This window comes from Sparus aurata, chromosome 10, assembly GCF_900880675.1.
Source record: "Sparus aurata chromosome 10, fSpaAur1.1, whole genome shotgun sequence".
NCBI classification, from domain to species: domain Eukaryota; kingdom Metazoa; phylum Chordata; class Actinopteri; order Spariformes; family Sparidae; genus Sparus; species Sparus aurata.
In genome coordinates this window covers 29,420,609-29,435,090 of record NC_044196.1, presented here as the reverse complement: position 1 = coordinate 29,435,090, position 14,482 = coordinate 29,420,609, and the positions used below count along the sequence as shown (strand labels likewise).

Genomic DNA, 14,482 nt, shown 5'->3' with positions numbered 1-14,482 from the left:
CCCAATAGAAGACAATATTATTATATAATACAAAACAAAGATCTACTACACAATACAAAATCCCATAAGGCACCTGTTCTAGACGTTACTCCTCCCACCCTGGAACAGCGTGGTAGTGAAAAAGCTCTGGAGGAAAACACATCCCACAGGGAGTGGTAACAGCTTCACAGGGAGGACTTTGGCTTCACAACCGCAGTGCCAGTGTTTGTCTTTGCTACCTCAGAGGTCACGTTTCACATTCAGCAACAAGGTAAGACCAGAACAAAATAACAGATGGATATATGTCTTCCTTTCGATTAAACAGATACACTCTCTTGTGCCAGGCAGGTAAAATGGAATATATGAGGGAATATTATTAATTTTAATCCATTAGTCTTCATTTCTAATGGGGTGTGCACTGAGTTATAGGAGCTTGGTAGATACTTAGAGGTAGAAATACTTGCAGGATGTATGAGCGTGCATGCTCGGCTTTTGATTTAAATGGGTGTATTCATGTTTCAAGCTCAGCTTACACTGAGTGGGGAAGAGTTATGTGACCACGCAGCTGGACTTTGGCCAGTCAGTCGGCAACTTTGAATGGTTTAAAGCTAGTGATAAGGAAGTTCAGATGTTCCTAGCAATGATAAAACTTTATTTTACCTACATTAAAGACAACAAATACCAAGCTTTAAAAAAAGATGTGTGGCCAAAACTACTCACTGTTTGTTTTGTAAATGTCCTTATATTAGAGTTGGTTTTTAATGTTACCCCAAAAAATGTCCTCTTTGACTCAGAATGTAAATGATTAATTTCTCTTTCATAATCGATTAACACTTGTCTTTACTTTAGAGGTCATGGCCACTCCCAGCGTTCTCATGTCAGAGGTGCAGTTTCACTGCAGCATCTGTCAGGATGTTTTCTCTGAGCCTGTGTCCATCCCCTGCGGTCACAGCTTCTGCTTCACCTGCATCACATCACACTGGAACGACAGCCGCGCCATCAGATGTCCAAAGTGTCAGACGGTCTTTGAGGGCCGCCCAGAGCTTTGCGAAAACTCCTTTGCCAAGGAGATGTCAGAGCAGATCCGGGCGAGGAGGCAGAATGGCGTCATTCCAATGCCAGGAAAATTAATATTTTGTGACGTGTGCGTGGGGAATAAAACAAAGGCCTTAAAGTCCTGCCTCGTGTGTCTGACTTCATATTGTGAGAGTCACCTGGAGCCACACCTGAGAGTTGCCACCCTGAAGATTCACAAGCTGATCGAACCGGTGGCAATGCTGGAGAGTCGGAACTGTAGAAGGCACCAGCGGCTCCTGGAGCTGTTCTGCAGGAGCGACCAGAGGTGTGTGTGTGTGCTGTGCACTGAGACTGACCACCGCGGCCATGACGTCATCCCAGTGGAGCGAGAGAGTAAGAGGAAGAAGGTGAGCACCCGGACTCCTCGTCATCATTGTGCCATCATTCCGTCAGATACTTTGGCAGGCTTTGAATTTTGCATTCTGATTCCAGCTTTGTTTTTTTCCCGTTGTGATTACCAGAAACAGATGAAGAGGATCGCGGCTGATGTTCAGCAGATGATCCAGGACAGACTGCTGAAAGTGGAGGAGATCAAACTCTCCGTGGAGCTCAGCAGAGTGAGTTTGCAGCAGTTAACACAGTCTATGTATCAGAATGTAATAAAAGGGGCGCGTCTGACTTTTCACAGAAGAAAACCGTAGATAAACATGTACATTTCACTAACCTACATAAAAAAAACCCGGCTTGTACTTTTGAGCTTTAAACATTCTTTTCTTTTTCCTTATCCAACGTCCTCAGGAAAACTCAAAGAGGGACATAATGGAAAGCATAGAGGTCTTCTCCTCTCTGCTTCGTTCCATGGAGAGAAATCAGTCTGAGCTGGTGGAGATGATTCAGAGGAAGCAGGCAGCAGCAGAGCAGAGGGCGCAGAGGCTCATCACAGAGCTGGAGCTGGAAATCACTGAGCTAGAGAGGAAGAGAAGAGAGATGGAGCAGCTCTCTCACACCGATGACCACCTCCATCTCCTGCAGGTCAGAGGTCGTCTCACAGAAGAAAACTGATATTTGATGTCAAATAGGTGCTAAAGAGCTTTCTCTGAAGTAGGTATGTAGTTGTCTTCTCTATTTAAAAGCCATGTCTCTCTCTTATTTTATATTTTTTTCCAGAGGTTTCCTGTTCTGAGTTCTCCTCCATCTGTCAAAGCCTGCGCTGACATCATCGCCCATTCAGACACGTGTCTGGGAGCTGTAAGGACAGCAGTGGCCAACATTGGACATCAGCTTCGATATGCTTTGAAGAAGCTTTCCTTTAAAGGTCAACTTCTTAAAGGATTGTTAGCATTACTACATTCTTTGAAAAGTTTTGTTTTGTTTTTGATTAAAAGTTCTCATTAACTTACAGAGCATGAGAAGCTGCAGCAGTATGCAGGTAAAGTTGGACCTAGACAATGTCAACCATATAGTCTCTTTCTGTTTCATTTGTTCTCCTGTTTCTCAACAAAATCCAGCCATAACATATCTTGAATACCCATCACAAATTGAATGGTAAATTACTAAATCAGGTATTCGATCACCAAAATCCGACTGATTCTGTTTCTGAAAACCCACCAGTTTATTAAAAAAAATAATTGTTTCTGCTGTAATTGGGTTCATCGATTGCTTGATTGATTTGTCAGGCATTAAAAGAGGTCTGATAATACTTTTTCTTAGCGTTGTGACACAACCAACAAAACATAGAAATACTCCTAACTGTCCTGCAAACACATAATACTTGTTTTTGTAATACTGAGAGAAACTGTGATTTAGTATTCAGTATTTGTGACAGTATTTGTAAGGAGGCCTCAGATTATGGATACCACAAATAAAAAAAAGATTAGTTTAATCTTAGAAGAAAGAAGATTGTAAAGTTGAACTTCTGTGTAAACCTTGCTGTTCTACCAGCTGATGTTCATCTGGACCCCAGGACCGCCAACCGTTGGCTGGTTCTATCAGAGGATGGGAGACAGGTGTGGGATGGAGACAAGGAACAGAACCTGGTGGACACACCAGAACGTTTTGACACGGCACCATGTGTCCTAGGCACCAGGGTAAATAAAGATGCTGTTGTGTTGTGTGTGGTTGTTTTCAAACCTGTAGGAATGTCATGTCTTTCTGTTTCACTGTCTCCCTGACCTGAGCCTCTCTTGCTATGCAGGGTTTCACCAATGGGAGGCACTACTGGGAGGTACATGTGGGAGACAAAACAGCATGGGACTTGGGTGTGGCTCAGCAGTCAGTCAACAGGAAGGGTGTGGTCACACTGAGTCCAGAAGACGGCTATTGGGTCATTTGTTTGAGGAAGGGCAGTGAGTACCGGGCGTGTGCAGGAGAGGCGGAGCTGCTGTGCCTCTCTGAGAGGCCACAGGTTGTTGGAGTGTTTGTGGATTACGAGGAGGGGGCGGTGTCCTTCTATGACGCAGAGGCCAAGTCACACATCTACTCCTTTACACACTTCCAATTCACTGAGGCCGTGTTTCCCTTTTTCAACCCAGACACGAGTGACAGTGACAGCAACAAATCACCACTTACCATCCGTCCTGCCTGTGGAGTTAATGGAGACGCGGATTTAGATGACATAACAATATGACGAGAAATGTTTGTTCAGTGTTATTTATGTCGTGGTGTTTTTATTCTAAAGAGCGTTAAATCAGTTGAGCTCTGTGCTGACTGCTTTAATATACACAGCAATGCACCATTTCTAACAAGTCCTGATGAGCACATACACTGAAGCAGGTTTACAGTTATATTGTATAGTAAGCAATAGTGTTTATTTTGCCAGCTACAATTATAAATTGTCTTTATTTTAAATCACAGATGGGTGATTTTGGAGTGAAATTTAACACATACTGTACAATAAATAATTAGTCACCTCAAACACTGTCTGAGATCTTCTGTATGTTTGATGATTCATTCACAATAAGAACTACTTTCACACCATTTGAGTTGTCTCCTTTCCTCAATAAACTGTTGTAAATGCTCACCTCTCCTCCTCCCTCTCTGTTTACTTCCCCTTGCTCGTGCACTTAAAGTAACACCTTGAGCACAGATCTTAGACCTGTCTCACTCCAGTAATAACTATCCTCAGCCATTACGGGCTTACAACAAAACTGACTTCAGACCACGTCTTAGATTGTTCAACCTCACGAATGCTAATCAGATTAGCCCAGGGATGGGATTAGCTTCCAGGCAGATGGAGCCCTGAGAGAGACTTCAGGATTGAGTCATGAGAGGAGGCATCATGCACACACACACACACACACACACACACTCACAGGTAAGTCACTGATGACTGAGCGCATGAATACAAACAGTCATTTCAAGTCATCATTCAACACATCATTCGCCCAACTCCTGAAAAAAATGTCAGTATGGGAAACATCTGTGAAGAGAGAACTAAAGGAGGCTGGGGAAGAGGGAAGGAGGAAGGGATGAAGGGAGATTAACACTGGTATCATCCAAAGCACGGGGCGGAGACACACACATGCAGAGAGCCAACAACACCAGACTCAAGCCAGAACACCACACATTTCTGTACCAGGGGTGAAACATCTCTGCATGTCCAACAGACAAGGGTGAGTCAAATACGTTGTTAATACTGTTATCAATGTTGATGTTTATCACTACGCAAGGGAAAATGCAAACCACGGTCCTTACGGTGTGACTGGTGCTTGTCACTAATTGTGCAGCACTGTAGACTTTAAAAGAGCAAAAACAAATTGTATACGAGTTGTCACATTTTGGGTTTTTGTCATTAAAATGTATAGGGAAGATTAAACTGTTGTGGGTGATAGCTTCTCCAGGCTTGAGTAGATTATACACTGTGCAGAGTATTCACCTGTATTGTTGTTGTTGTTATTATTATTATTATTATTATAGTAATATAGTCTTAAAAACATTTCCCTTGCAATTTGCTATTTGCAGTTGTGTTGGTGAATACTATAATTACATATATGTAAACAAATGTACGCTCAAAAGCCTGAATTATACTTTTTTCTCGATTTTGATGCAGTCCTGAGATCCATCCATATCGCCATTTTTCGTCCATATTCCTGTTTGTGACTTCCCCCGCATGGCGACCAGTGAGCTTGCAGTGGATGTCAGTATGACAAGTTTGCTGCTGTGACATTTCAAAGACTGGAGCTTTGCGATTGGTCGAGTCTGAGTGGGGAGGCATGATGTCGCCGGCGGTGGATGAGACAGCTGGGGATCTCCCAGTCAGAGACGTGGGGCTGATGAGAGGGGGACTGATGCCGACTGTCCCAGGTTTGTGCGTGCATATAACAATTCTAGTGACACCTCAGATCGTGACATGAGAAGTCATGACAAAATAGCTATCCTGCCGTAGCAGCGCATTTGTTTACATTTCTCTGTCTGTGAAGACATATCCAGACTCTTGACTTGATCTGTCTGTGGGTCACCTCCTCAGATACAGTACGGGATGTGAAGCCATGGAAGAAACATCATTTCATGAAGACAAAAGGTCAAACCACTTAAAACTCATCCTTTCAGATTTCAGGTAAAGCATTCAACTAAAAAGCAAGAAAAGGTGCCGTTTCTTCAACTCTGTCTGTCCGTCTCTCTGTTCAGCGGATCCTCAGCGCCTGTTTCGCTTTCCCAGAGAGCACCTGGAGGACCTGTGCCTCCGACTGCAAGAGGAAAACAGTGTGCTGAGACAACACACCCGTACACAGGAGCAGAGGCTACGCAGGTGACACACATCAACACGTAAACATAGACACATGCTCCAATGGCTGTAACCAACAAGCGACAATTGGCCTAATTGGAGTCATCAATATGGTGTAACTGTGACTAGCTGGGAAAATCATCTCTGTTGCATCCCTTAAAAGACCTTAAAAGATACATGAGAAAAAAAGAAAGTCCCCTAATATGGCCTCTCCGCCCAGGATGTCCACCAGACTGATGCGTCTCCGTCAGGCCCGTCCTGGGTCCAGCGGTGTGAAGGACAGGGACATGGAGGACACCATACAGGAGCTGGAAGCCCGTGTGGCCATGCTGGAGAGTCAGAAAGGGGCACTGCAGAACAAACTCAGCCTGGCCAAGCAGCACATTATGGACCTCGGGGGGCGGACGCCATACAAGTTCAGTAAAGGTACAGTGAGAAATATAGCACATGAACGGAAACCAGGGTGACAACTGCTTCCTCCGCCATCCTCGAACTTCCGCCCTCTCTCCTCTTTTTCTTCTCGCCAGGTAAGAGTATGGAGGTGGAGGGCGGAGTCAGAAGGGCAGCCCAGACTGCCCCACCACGCTACGGCCCTACGTTTGAAGACACCAGGGCGGAGATGGAGAGATTGTAAGTGTCTGATGTCACATTTAGGGGAACAAAAGTATTAAACTGATGTTCGTCAATATGACAAAGCCTTTTGTCCCTTTCACTTTCAAACTTTTGAATGTCTGCTCAGTGAGTAAATATCTACCGACAGATTACTCTCTGGAATTGCTCTGTGGAGTGCAGTGCCTAAACCCTAAACCTCAGTCCGTTTTTCATTTGAGTGCAATCCACTCAGATCTATTACCGCCACTATCTACATATTATGGCAATGATTATGCTATAAAGTTTGTGCAGGACATTAAGAATATGCAAACCACCCTTTTCGATCATAAATTGTCTTTGAATTTTCAAAATAAAGCGTATCGGAAAGCTGCGAGGCAGACGGCTTTACCAGTCCTGCATTATTCTGCTTGGCATCCTAACACCTGACTCCTTCTTTCGCCTCGACCCCACCCTTTCCCTCCTACACCACCTCTGACCTCCCTCTACCTCTCCCAGCAGGTCCAGTGTGACGGAGCAGGTGAGGGTTACGGAGCTGGAGCTGACCGCCCAGGCGCTCAGAGACACGCTGAGAGACAAAGAGAAAGAGATTGAGGGAACAGTGAGAGAGATCAGGAAGCAACACGCGGACCGACTCAGGTCAGAAGAAACACAACTACTAATATAACTAATACTTTTACTTTGGCTGGATGAATTTTTTTGGGGGGGAGACTGTAATCTTAAATCAGTTAATCAGTTTCCATTTGAATATATTTTAGTTCATATGCAGCATTGCTACTAATTTACACACCAGTTTACAAAAATATCTTTTAAACAGCACCTTCGGTGTAGTTACTTCAGCTACTGCTACACCCGCTACACGTCGTTGAAAATAACACACTTTGTTTATCTGTCTGTCAGGATAAATATCAGAGAGAACGTTGATCTGATCCGTCTGCAGAAGCAGCTTTCAGAGAAGAGCACCGCCCTGAGAGTCACTCAAGAGAGATTCAACAACCTGCAAGAGGTTACATGACCATATCTGTCTATAAATCATTCATTTCCTCGTTTATTGTTTGGTAATATTTTGTTAACATCATCTTAACCGTTTAGATTCAGAAGTTTAGCCGGTAAACACATATGTTTTCACTCATTGGCCCCATAAAAGATCAATATCTATTTTTGTCCTTCTTTCTTCCTTCCAGGTATATGAGAATCAGCTGGAAGAGGTAAATGCCCACACCTAAAGCTTGATGAATACTTCAAACAAATCAGGTTGGACATTGTTTGCTCATAGTTTGCTGTGCACCCCAGAGTCAGAGGTCGCTGAAGGAAAGCCAGGAAGCTCTGCTGGAGAAAGTGGGGGAGCTGACCGAGCAGCTGAAGCAGGAGAGACAGAGAGCCCTGACGCTGGAGGGACAACTTAACACCTCCACGCTGTCTCTACAGACCCTGGACAAGGTGCTTTATCTTTATCTGCATTTATATGTCCAAAAAAAGAGAAGATCATGTTATGTTCCTTGAAATATGTCATTCTTTCTCTTTCAGCTGCAGGAGAGGATATCAGACTTGGAGGGAGAGAGGGATCTGATTAAAGAAAACTATGACACTCTGCTGGAGAGGTAAGAGAGTCCTGCAAAACAAGTAATCTCTAAGATGTCACAGAGACATTAACCAGGAGGCTTGAAGGATGAGATCTTTCCTGGAAATTGAGATTAACAGGAAGATGCATTCTCTCAGGAGGACATTGACTTCTGAAAGTCATTTGATTTTTGATTTTTTTTCTCTAGAACTTTATCTGTGCAAAGCAACCATGATGCCCCAGTGGTAAGACACAGAGAAGTGGACCAGAGGAGAGAGAAACATGGTGAAAACATCAGCAGGACAGACATCCCGAGACTGGAGGAGAGGCTTCTAGCAGAGAGGGAGGAGAGAGGGAGGCTGGAGCTGGAGAAGGAGAAACTGAGACGAGAGAGGGAGACGTTTGAGGAGCAGAGGGAGCAAGAGAGAGGTAGGGGTCTCTGCTGCAGGTTGCCGTTTAGTTAATGAAGATAGATTTAAATGCGTGGTGTTTTTTTACAGAACACCTGAAGGCTTAACAGAGCAAACAGTTCCTTTATTAACAAAATTAAACAGTATAACCCATTTATTCATTGTGTGTGTATCCTGTCTTGTCTAATTTAGAGTTTTCTGGGATGACAAGAGAACAACAAGAGCATCTGGAACGGGAGGTTTTCCAGTACAAAGAGCAGGTTTCCTATCTGCAGGACAGACTGGACTCTGTCACCAAGGTCGGAGATGAAGAACTGAACAATCATATACGACTGAACAGCTGTTTGAAACGTCATTCACTTAAAAGTTGTTTTTCATCTCTCTCTACTCTCCTTTAGGAGTTTGACATGAGCGTAGAGGATCTTAGTGACACTCTTCTGCAGATCAAGGTTTGCACACTTTTAACCACTGTTAGGACTGCTTTTAAACACAAATGCATCTGCTTTTAAAATTTAATGCATGCTTTGTCACCAATTACAGGCGTTTAGGATGCAGCAGGAGAGCAGGGCGGAACTGCTTTTCCTGCAGGCTGATGGGAAGGTGGAGGATTCACCACGCGAGCTGGTCAACATCCAAGCGTCGCATGCTGAGGCCGTGCTGGAGTTACAGAAAACCAGAAACCTTCTACTGCTGGAGCACCGCATCAGCACTGACCTGCAGGTACAAACACACATACACACTGACCACATCTCAGAAAATGTCTCAGCTTTCTTTAAAAGTTTCATTTAAATCAAACTTTTCGTCCGCAGGGAGAGTTGACCACCCTCAACCAGAAGATGGAGAGAGAGAGGGAAGAGGTCAGGAGGAGGATGGCAGAAAAAGACAAACTTTTATCAAAAAGAGCTCTTCAGATCAACACTTTACAAGGTACTACACAATATGTAGGGGCAAGAAATTCCAGTTTCCAATCATTCACTTTTGTGCCTCCTGTCACTGACATATTACATGGACTGACTCCATGTAGGTCATGCATTGGCTGACATACAGAAAGGGATGGGTTAACATCTGTTTAACAAAAGTTCAGTTGAATAGAAAAAGTTCAAACTTCAGGATCTGAAAACTCTAAATGTTTTGTCTTTGTGCTCTAAAGCTCAGTTGAAAGAGTTAGCATACAGCCCAAGGAACTACAAGCGGACCATACCAATACAGTACACGTGGCCTTCTGTAGACCACGAGGTGGTAGAGCCCACTGAAGATGACTTGACATTCTCTCAGCTCAGGGCTGGGGAGTCACTGCTGGAGATCCACCTCAAGGTCCGGGACACACTCAAACGTTGTGGCAGAATTTGGTGTTTTTGTTAAATTCAAAATCATTTGGAGCAAGTTTCTCATGAGACGTTTTGTTTTTTTACGCACCTCCAGGCTGCCACCTTCACCCCAGCAGGGCTCCGCACCATGGGCAGCCTCCGTCCGGGGGCGGGCAGGGGTGGAGACATTGTGACCTTCTGCACCTACACCCTCTTGGACTTCGAGGTGCACTCCACTCCTCTGGCCTCGGGTGGCCAACCCAACTACAGCTTCACGTCCCGCTATGCACTAACAGCCCGAGATCTGGGCAGGCTGGGAGGTCAGGGGTCAAGGGTCAGAGTTGAGCTCCACCAGGCAGTTGGAGGGGTGCAGTTTGTGACACACGGAAGCGGGCAGATGTCCCTCATGGCTGCCATGGAAAGGAGAGCGGAGCGCATGGGTGGACGTGTGAATATCACCGGTGAGTGATGTTGGATAAAGACACTGGATTTGATGCTACTTTTCCTGCACGCAGTCTACAGTTTGTTTTTGTGATGTTCTTATTTATTGCATAATGCATTGATTGCGTTATGTCTAATAATCTGTATCCCTCCAAGGCTCCGAGGGTGAAATTATTGGGGTTTTGGATTTCTGGGTGCGCCTGTATCATCCTGCAGAGCCTGTAGACACTTTGGTCGAGAGAGGAGCTGACAGGCGAACGGACACACACAGGGGTCCTGTGCAGGTCTCTCTTGGCTGGCAAGATACTGGACATGAGGTGAAAAAAGTGATCACATTTTAAATTCAGTCTGTCAGCTTATACAATACAGTATGTATGATGAATGTGCTTATTGAAGGATCATTCAGTTCATAAAGAGGACAGCCTTGACTTGTTGCCTGTGCACTTTTTCTTGATTTTAGCAATATGTCCAATAACAAGAGGCTGTGTTTCCTCACAGGAGTTACATGACTATGGTGGCGGCATCCCCAATGAGTTGGTGGTTATGTTGGAACGTTGCGTGGGCCTTAACGCTCGCTGGCCTGGAATTCTTCCCGACGCCTACCTGACATACAGGCTCTACGACCTGCCGCCTCACGTCTCTCAAACAGCCCAGTGCACCGCTGACCCGGTGTTCAATGACACCACCAGCTACCCACTGGCAGTGACAGCTGATGTGTTGCACTACCTGAGGTATGATTCTCTGGAGGCTTTTTTCGTGATCTGGGGTTTTTAGCAGATGAGTTGCTTTTTCACTCTTAATTCTTTGGCCAAGATAAGAAGTAACCTAAAGATCTCCGCAATTCACAATCTCAAAATGTTGACTACATTCAACTCCACCCTTGTCCAGGTCCAGCAGCTTGTGGGTATATGTGTATGATGACAGCGATGACCAGATACCACCAGCTTACCTTGCCAAGACCCCCATCCCACTGCGAGCGCTGGCCACAGGCAGGGAGATCAGAGGTGAGGGGGAGGGAAAAGTTAAATAGAAACCAATCCCTCATTGGAGGAAGCATTCATTTAGGTCGAGTTGGTAAGCAAACATGTTATTTCATTTCGAGTTACATCACATGTCCCACAACAGCTGTTTCTGGCATCTTCTCTGTATACTTGCTTTAATGGCTCGCAACATTCCACAATGTATTAAAAGTTTCAGGGCTACAGGCAAAATGATCCCTCTGACGGCTGGACCCAAACTACCCAATCAGCACTTTTTCTCTCTGTCCGGCCAGGCGACTATGTTCTGAGGGATCCAGCTGGTGGACCTAGGGGCATGGTCAGGGTCATGTTAAAATGGAAGTACCCCTTCCAGCCATCGGTCGACAGCGTGCTGGAAAGACAGGACAGAGCAATGGAAAGCACCGAGAAGGAGGAGAGGAGGAGAGAGGAGGCCGGAGCAACGCAGAGACCCACTGCAAAGCCGAGAATGAAGGTGATTTTATTTATTCAAGTCTGTCAATAGGTTTGGGAAATACCAGTCATACTTTGAGGGGCTGTTCATGTATTTAGTGTACAATTGGTCTGCAAATGAGCGTAAGAAAGGATGAAAAGCAATGGCAAAGAAATAGCTAACTTTGTGTCATAGGATGTTAAAGAAGTCACTTCTGGTTCTGTACCTTAATACCTGTTCGTTGATCTGTACCACAGATGCAACCGCTTGAGTCAAGAGAAACCAAAACAGTGCAGAAGGAGACTAAAGCTTGGGTACGTTTTTAAGCACCTACAACAGTAGCAAATTCACAGCCCAACTGTGTGTTTTCATGTTAATTCAAACACTGATATACACTGATATATTTGTCTGTTTCCAGCCTCAGCCGCCACCTGTCAAACAGAAAAGCTTACAGAACCTACGACCCGAGCGACCCACCTCTGTGGCCACTCGCCAGTCCTCAGACAGGAAGAGATCCCCCAAGAGGTCGCCTGACCTGTACCAGCACACACCCCATCTGACGCCTGAGCCAAGACTGACCACACCCTCTCATTTGCCAACGAGGAAGTAAGTCTTAGATTTGTTGATTTGTTTAAAATGATCACTTCCTCTAAAAAAATTTTCACGTTCATACTTGAAAATGCATATAAAATGTATATCATCTTATTTAAGATCTTCAGAGAGAACGACTTCCAGACAATCTTTCGCCACACTGTCAAGGAAAAGCTCCGCCAGTGATGCCAGGATCCAGGTAGGAGCTCTCACAAACAACAGTAATTGAAATTGGTAGACATCAATTGAAAATGCTAGTGGAGAAGCTCATATCTCATTTCTTCTCAGGACATTCCCTCTGTGGATCAGGTGTCAATGGATGAAGAGGAGGAGGAAGACGAGAAGAGTGAGAGCGGTAACTACTCATGTACACACAATAGGTCTAAACACCGGCTCTAAGTAATTTGAAGCCTCACTTTGCCATTGTTTAAATAAACAAAAAAATATCATGTGATAGCCTACTTCAGTGGTTGTTAAAGTGGGGTCCAGGGGTCCTTGAAGGGATTCCAGGGGTGCCCATATAAAAGGTTAATAATTCATTTTCAGTATTTCACACAATTACCAAATGAATGACTATTTTGGTCATGGGTAAAACATCTAACTGAAAAAATCTTATCAAATTATTATTATCTTTGGTCTAATCGGTGTGCATTTAGGGGTCCCTTGATGTGAAAACGTGTGAGAATCTCTGGCAATTTGACCTCAAAATCTTCAAAATATGGACATTTATCACACAAAGTATTCCAGCAATACACACAATGCATTTATTAATCAAATAAATCCAATTCTTCGCATGTTTTTTTTTTTTTTGCTGATACAGTTGCTGCAGCAGACAGCGAAGCCCCGGAGTCTTCAGAGTCAAGCTCCTCACAAAGCGACATTATCATCATCCCTCCAAAACGAAAAATGAGAAAGGTATGAACAAAGTCACTGAGTGAGTGAGAGAACCCATATGAATGAAAGTTTGATTTTTTTATTTGAAATGGTCGGGATGTAAATACGTATCTATGTCAGTCGGATGTCAGTAAAGGTTTACGAACTAAACACAATTTCAATGTGTTTCAGGGAAACAAGCTGAGAGTGGAGATTCTGTCCCTGACGTTTGAACCGTCCTCTGACGTGGCATCGGACAAGTCAGTGCAGTGTGTGTACGTGGAGTATCGGCTGCTGGGTGTCCCGATGGAGACGACAGAAACACCCATGTCCCTCCGCAAACCCATAGAGGGGGAGGAGATTCACTACAACTTCACACGAGGTAAGATCGAATGAGATCTGAAAGTTTTCCGTTTCAAAGCTTCTTTATGAACCCTAAATCTATCTTGTTTGTCTCCTCAGTGATTTATGTGGATGGTTCCCACTCAGCTCCGCTCAGACAGTATCTTTACACCATGTTGGAAGGCAGTGACCCCAACCAGGGCAGGTACTGTCCATCAGTGTCATTATACATGTTAAAGTATGATTAAATACATCAGTTTATGTCTCTGCGCTTTATTGATGATGAAACCACAAAATGTAAGCGTGTGTGTCATGGCTACAGGCTGAAGTTCACAGTCGTCAGCGAGCCGATGGACGATGACGAGGAGTGCGTGGACGTTGGACATGCTTTTCTGGACCTACAGGAACTGCTCCTCACAGGAAATGATGTCATCGATCAACAAATTGACAGTAAGTGTTGTATTTGCCCTCCTTCAGTTTCAATAGAAGACACATTTCTCAACCCTTTCTGGGATAACATGTCTGTCTTTTCTGTCTGTCTCTGTGTCTGTTTCTTCCAGTCGTGAGTGTGGATGAAGACAAGGAGGTGATTGGACACCTGAAAGTGTCTCTGGAAGCAGCGAAAGCTCTGACTGGGATTTACCAGGAGTTTCACCAGAAAAGTGAGACCAAGAAGGAAGACAAGACAAGTGAAGAAGAAGAAGAGGAGAAAGAAGATGAGCTAGAAGAAGAGAAGAAAAAAGATCCAATACAAATGATAGATTATGATGATGGTGACAGCGACTTCTACTGAAAACAATTCGTATGAGATGAACAGAGAGATTGTATTCTTCCTCACCATTTCACAATTCTCCAAAGCAACAAAATAAAGAATCTTTTTTGAAAGGCATTTGTGGCTTTGAAGTATATTTTTGGATAATACATTTGTTACACAGGTTTATAATGTTAATCTTTATTACTTATTGAAACATTTTACCCCATGTCATCTATATCTCTACTCCATGTCATAATAAAACGTTTCATTTAAAAGGCTTAATATTAATTTGCAATCATTTATATTACACAATACGAAATTGTAATGTTACAACACTTTTTTAGTTTAGAGCTTTTTATAACACAATTTTGAGGTAAATGTAAATACAATATAATATAATTTAACAATAAGCTTTTAAAATGCAGTCATATTCATCACTACTTT

General features: G+C 44.0%; 2 protein-coding genes across 3 annotated transcripts; both read left to right on the top strand.

Annotated features, from left to right (window-relative positions):
- The first annotated feature begins 87 nt into the window (after positions 1 to 87).
- On the top strand, positions 88 to 4,013 carry LOC115589465 (E3 ubiquitin-protein ligase TRIM39-like). The gene is made up of 8 exons (XM_030430317.1): positions 88 to 250; positions 829 to 1,403; positions 1,518 to 1,613; positions 1,795 to 2,028; positions 2,164 to 2,311; positions 2,399 to 2,425; positions 2,938 to 3,083; positions 3,191 to 4,013. The coding sequence occupies exons 2-8, from the start codon at positions 834 to 836 to the stop codon at positions 3,620 to 3,622; spliced, it is 1,653 nt and encodes a 550-aa protein (XP_030286177.1). The 5' UTR covers positions 88 to 250; positions 829 to 833; the 3' UTR covers positions 3,623 to 4,013.
- A 354-nt stretch (positions 4,014 to 4,367) lies between these two features.
- rpgrip1 (RPGR interacting protein 1) lies at positions 4,368 to 14,169 on the top strand. 2 transcript variants are annotated; one of them, XM_030429956.1, is made up of 31 exons: positions 4,368 to 4,607; positions 5,045 to 5,298; positions 5,462 to 5,515; positions 5,623 to 5,743; positions 5,940 to 6,145; positions 6,247 to 6,349; positions 6,827 to 6,967; positions 7,229 to 7,334; positions 7,513 to 7,536; positions 7,622 to 7,768; positions 7,856 to 7,929; positions 8,098 to 8,318; positions 8,492 to 8,598; positions 8,698 to 8,748; positions 8,840 to 9,019; positions 9,109 to 9,226; positions 9,450 to 9,613; positions 9,722 to 10,067; positions 10,204 to 10,364; positions 10,546 to 10,778; positions 10,936 to 11,051; positions 11,321 to 11,520; positions 11,736 to 11,792; positions 11,897 to 12,084; positions 12,190 to 12,268; positions 12,358 to 12,415; positions 12,890 to 12,984; positions 13,135 to 13,324; positions 13,405 to 13,489; positions 13,607 to 13,734; positions 13,845 to 14,169. In XM_030429956.1, the coding sequence occupies exons 2-31, from the start codon at positions 5,208 to 5,210 to the stop codon at positions 14,075 to 14,077; spliced, it is 4,077 nt and encodes a 1,358-aa protein (XP_030285816.1). In that variant the 5' UTR covers positions 4,368 to 4,607; positions 5,045 to 5,207; the 3' UTR covers positions 14,078 to 14,169. The 2 variants fall into 2 exon arrangements, with proteins under 2 accessions (XP_030285816.1, XP_030285815.1); XM_030429955.1 differs by having other exon boundaries at positions 12,358 to 12,424.
- Positions 14,170 to 14,482: the final 313 nt, after the last annotated feature.

Bases quoted from the DNA above. Each gene is read 5' to 3' on its own strand.
- rpgrip1 (XM_030429955.1), top strand. From the start codon at position 5,208: ATGATGTCGCCGGCGGTGGATGAGACAGCTGGGGATCTCCCAGTCAGA. The intron at 5,744-5,939 runs GTGACACACATC...CTCTCCGCCCAG, and splicing joins CAGGAGCAGAGGCTACGCAG to GATGTCCACCAGACTGATGC. The intron at 12,985-13,134 runs GTATGAACAAAG...AATGTGTTTCAG, and splicing joins CAAAACGAAAAATGAGAAAG to GGAAACAAGCTGAGAGTGGA.
- LOC115589465 (XM_030430317.1), top strand. From the start codon at position 834: ATGGCCACTCCCAGCGTTCTCATGTCAGAGGTGCAGTTTCACTGCAGC. The intron at 1,614-1,794 runs GTGAGTTTGCAG...CAACGTCCTCAG, and splicing joins TCTCCGTGGAGCTCAGCAGA to GAAAACTCAAAGAGGGACAT. The intron at 3,084-3,190 runs GTAAATAAAGAT...CTTGCTATGCAG, and splicing joins CATGTGTCCTAGGCACCAGG to GGTTTCACCAATGGGAGGCA.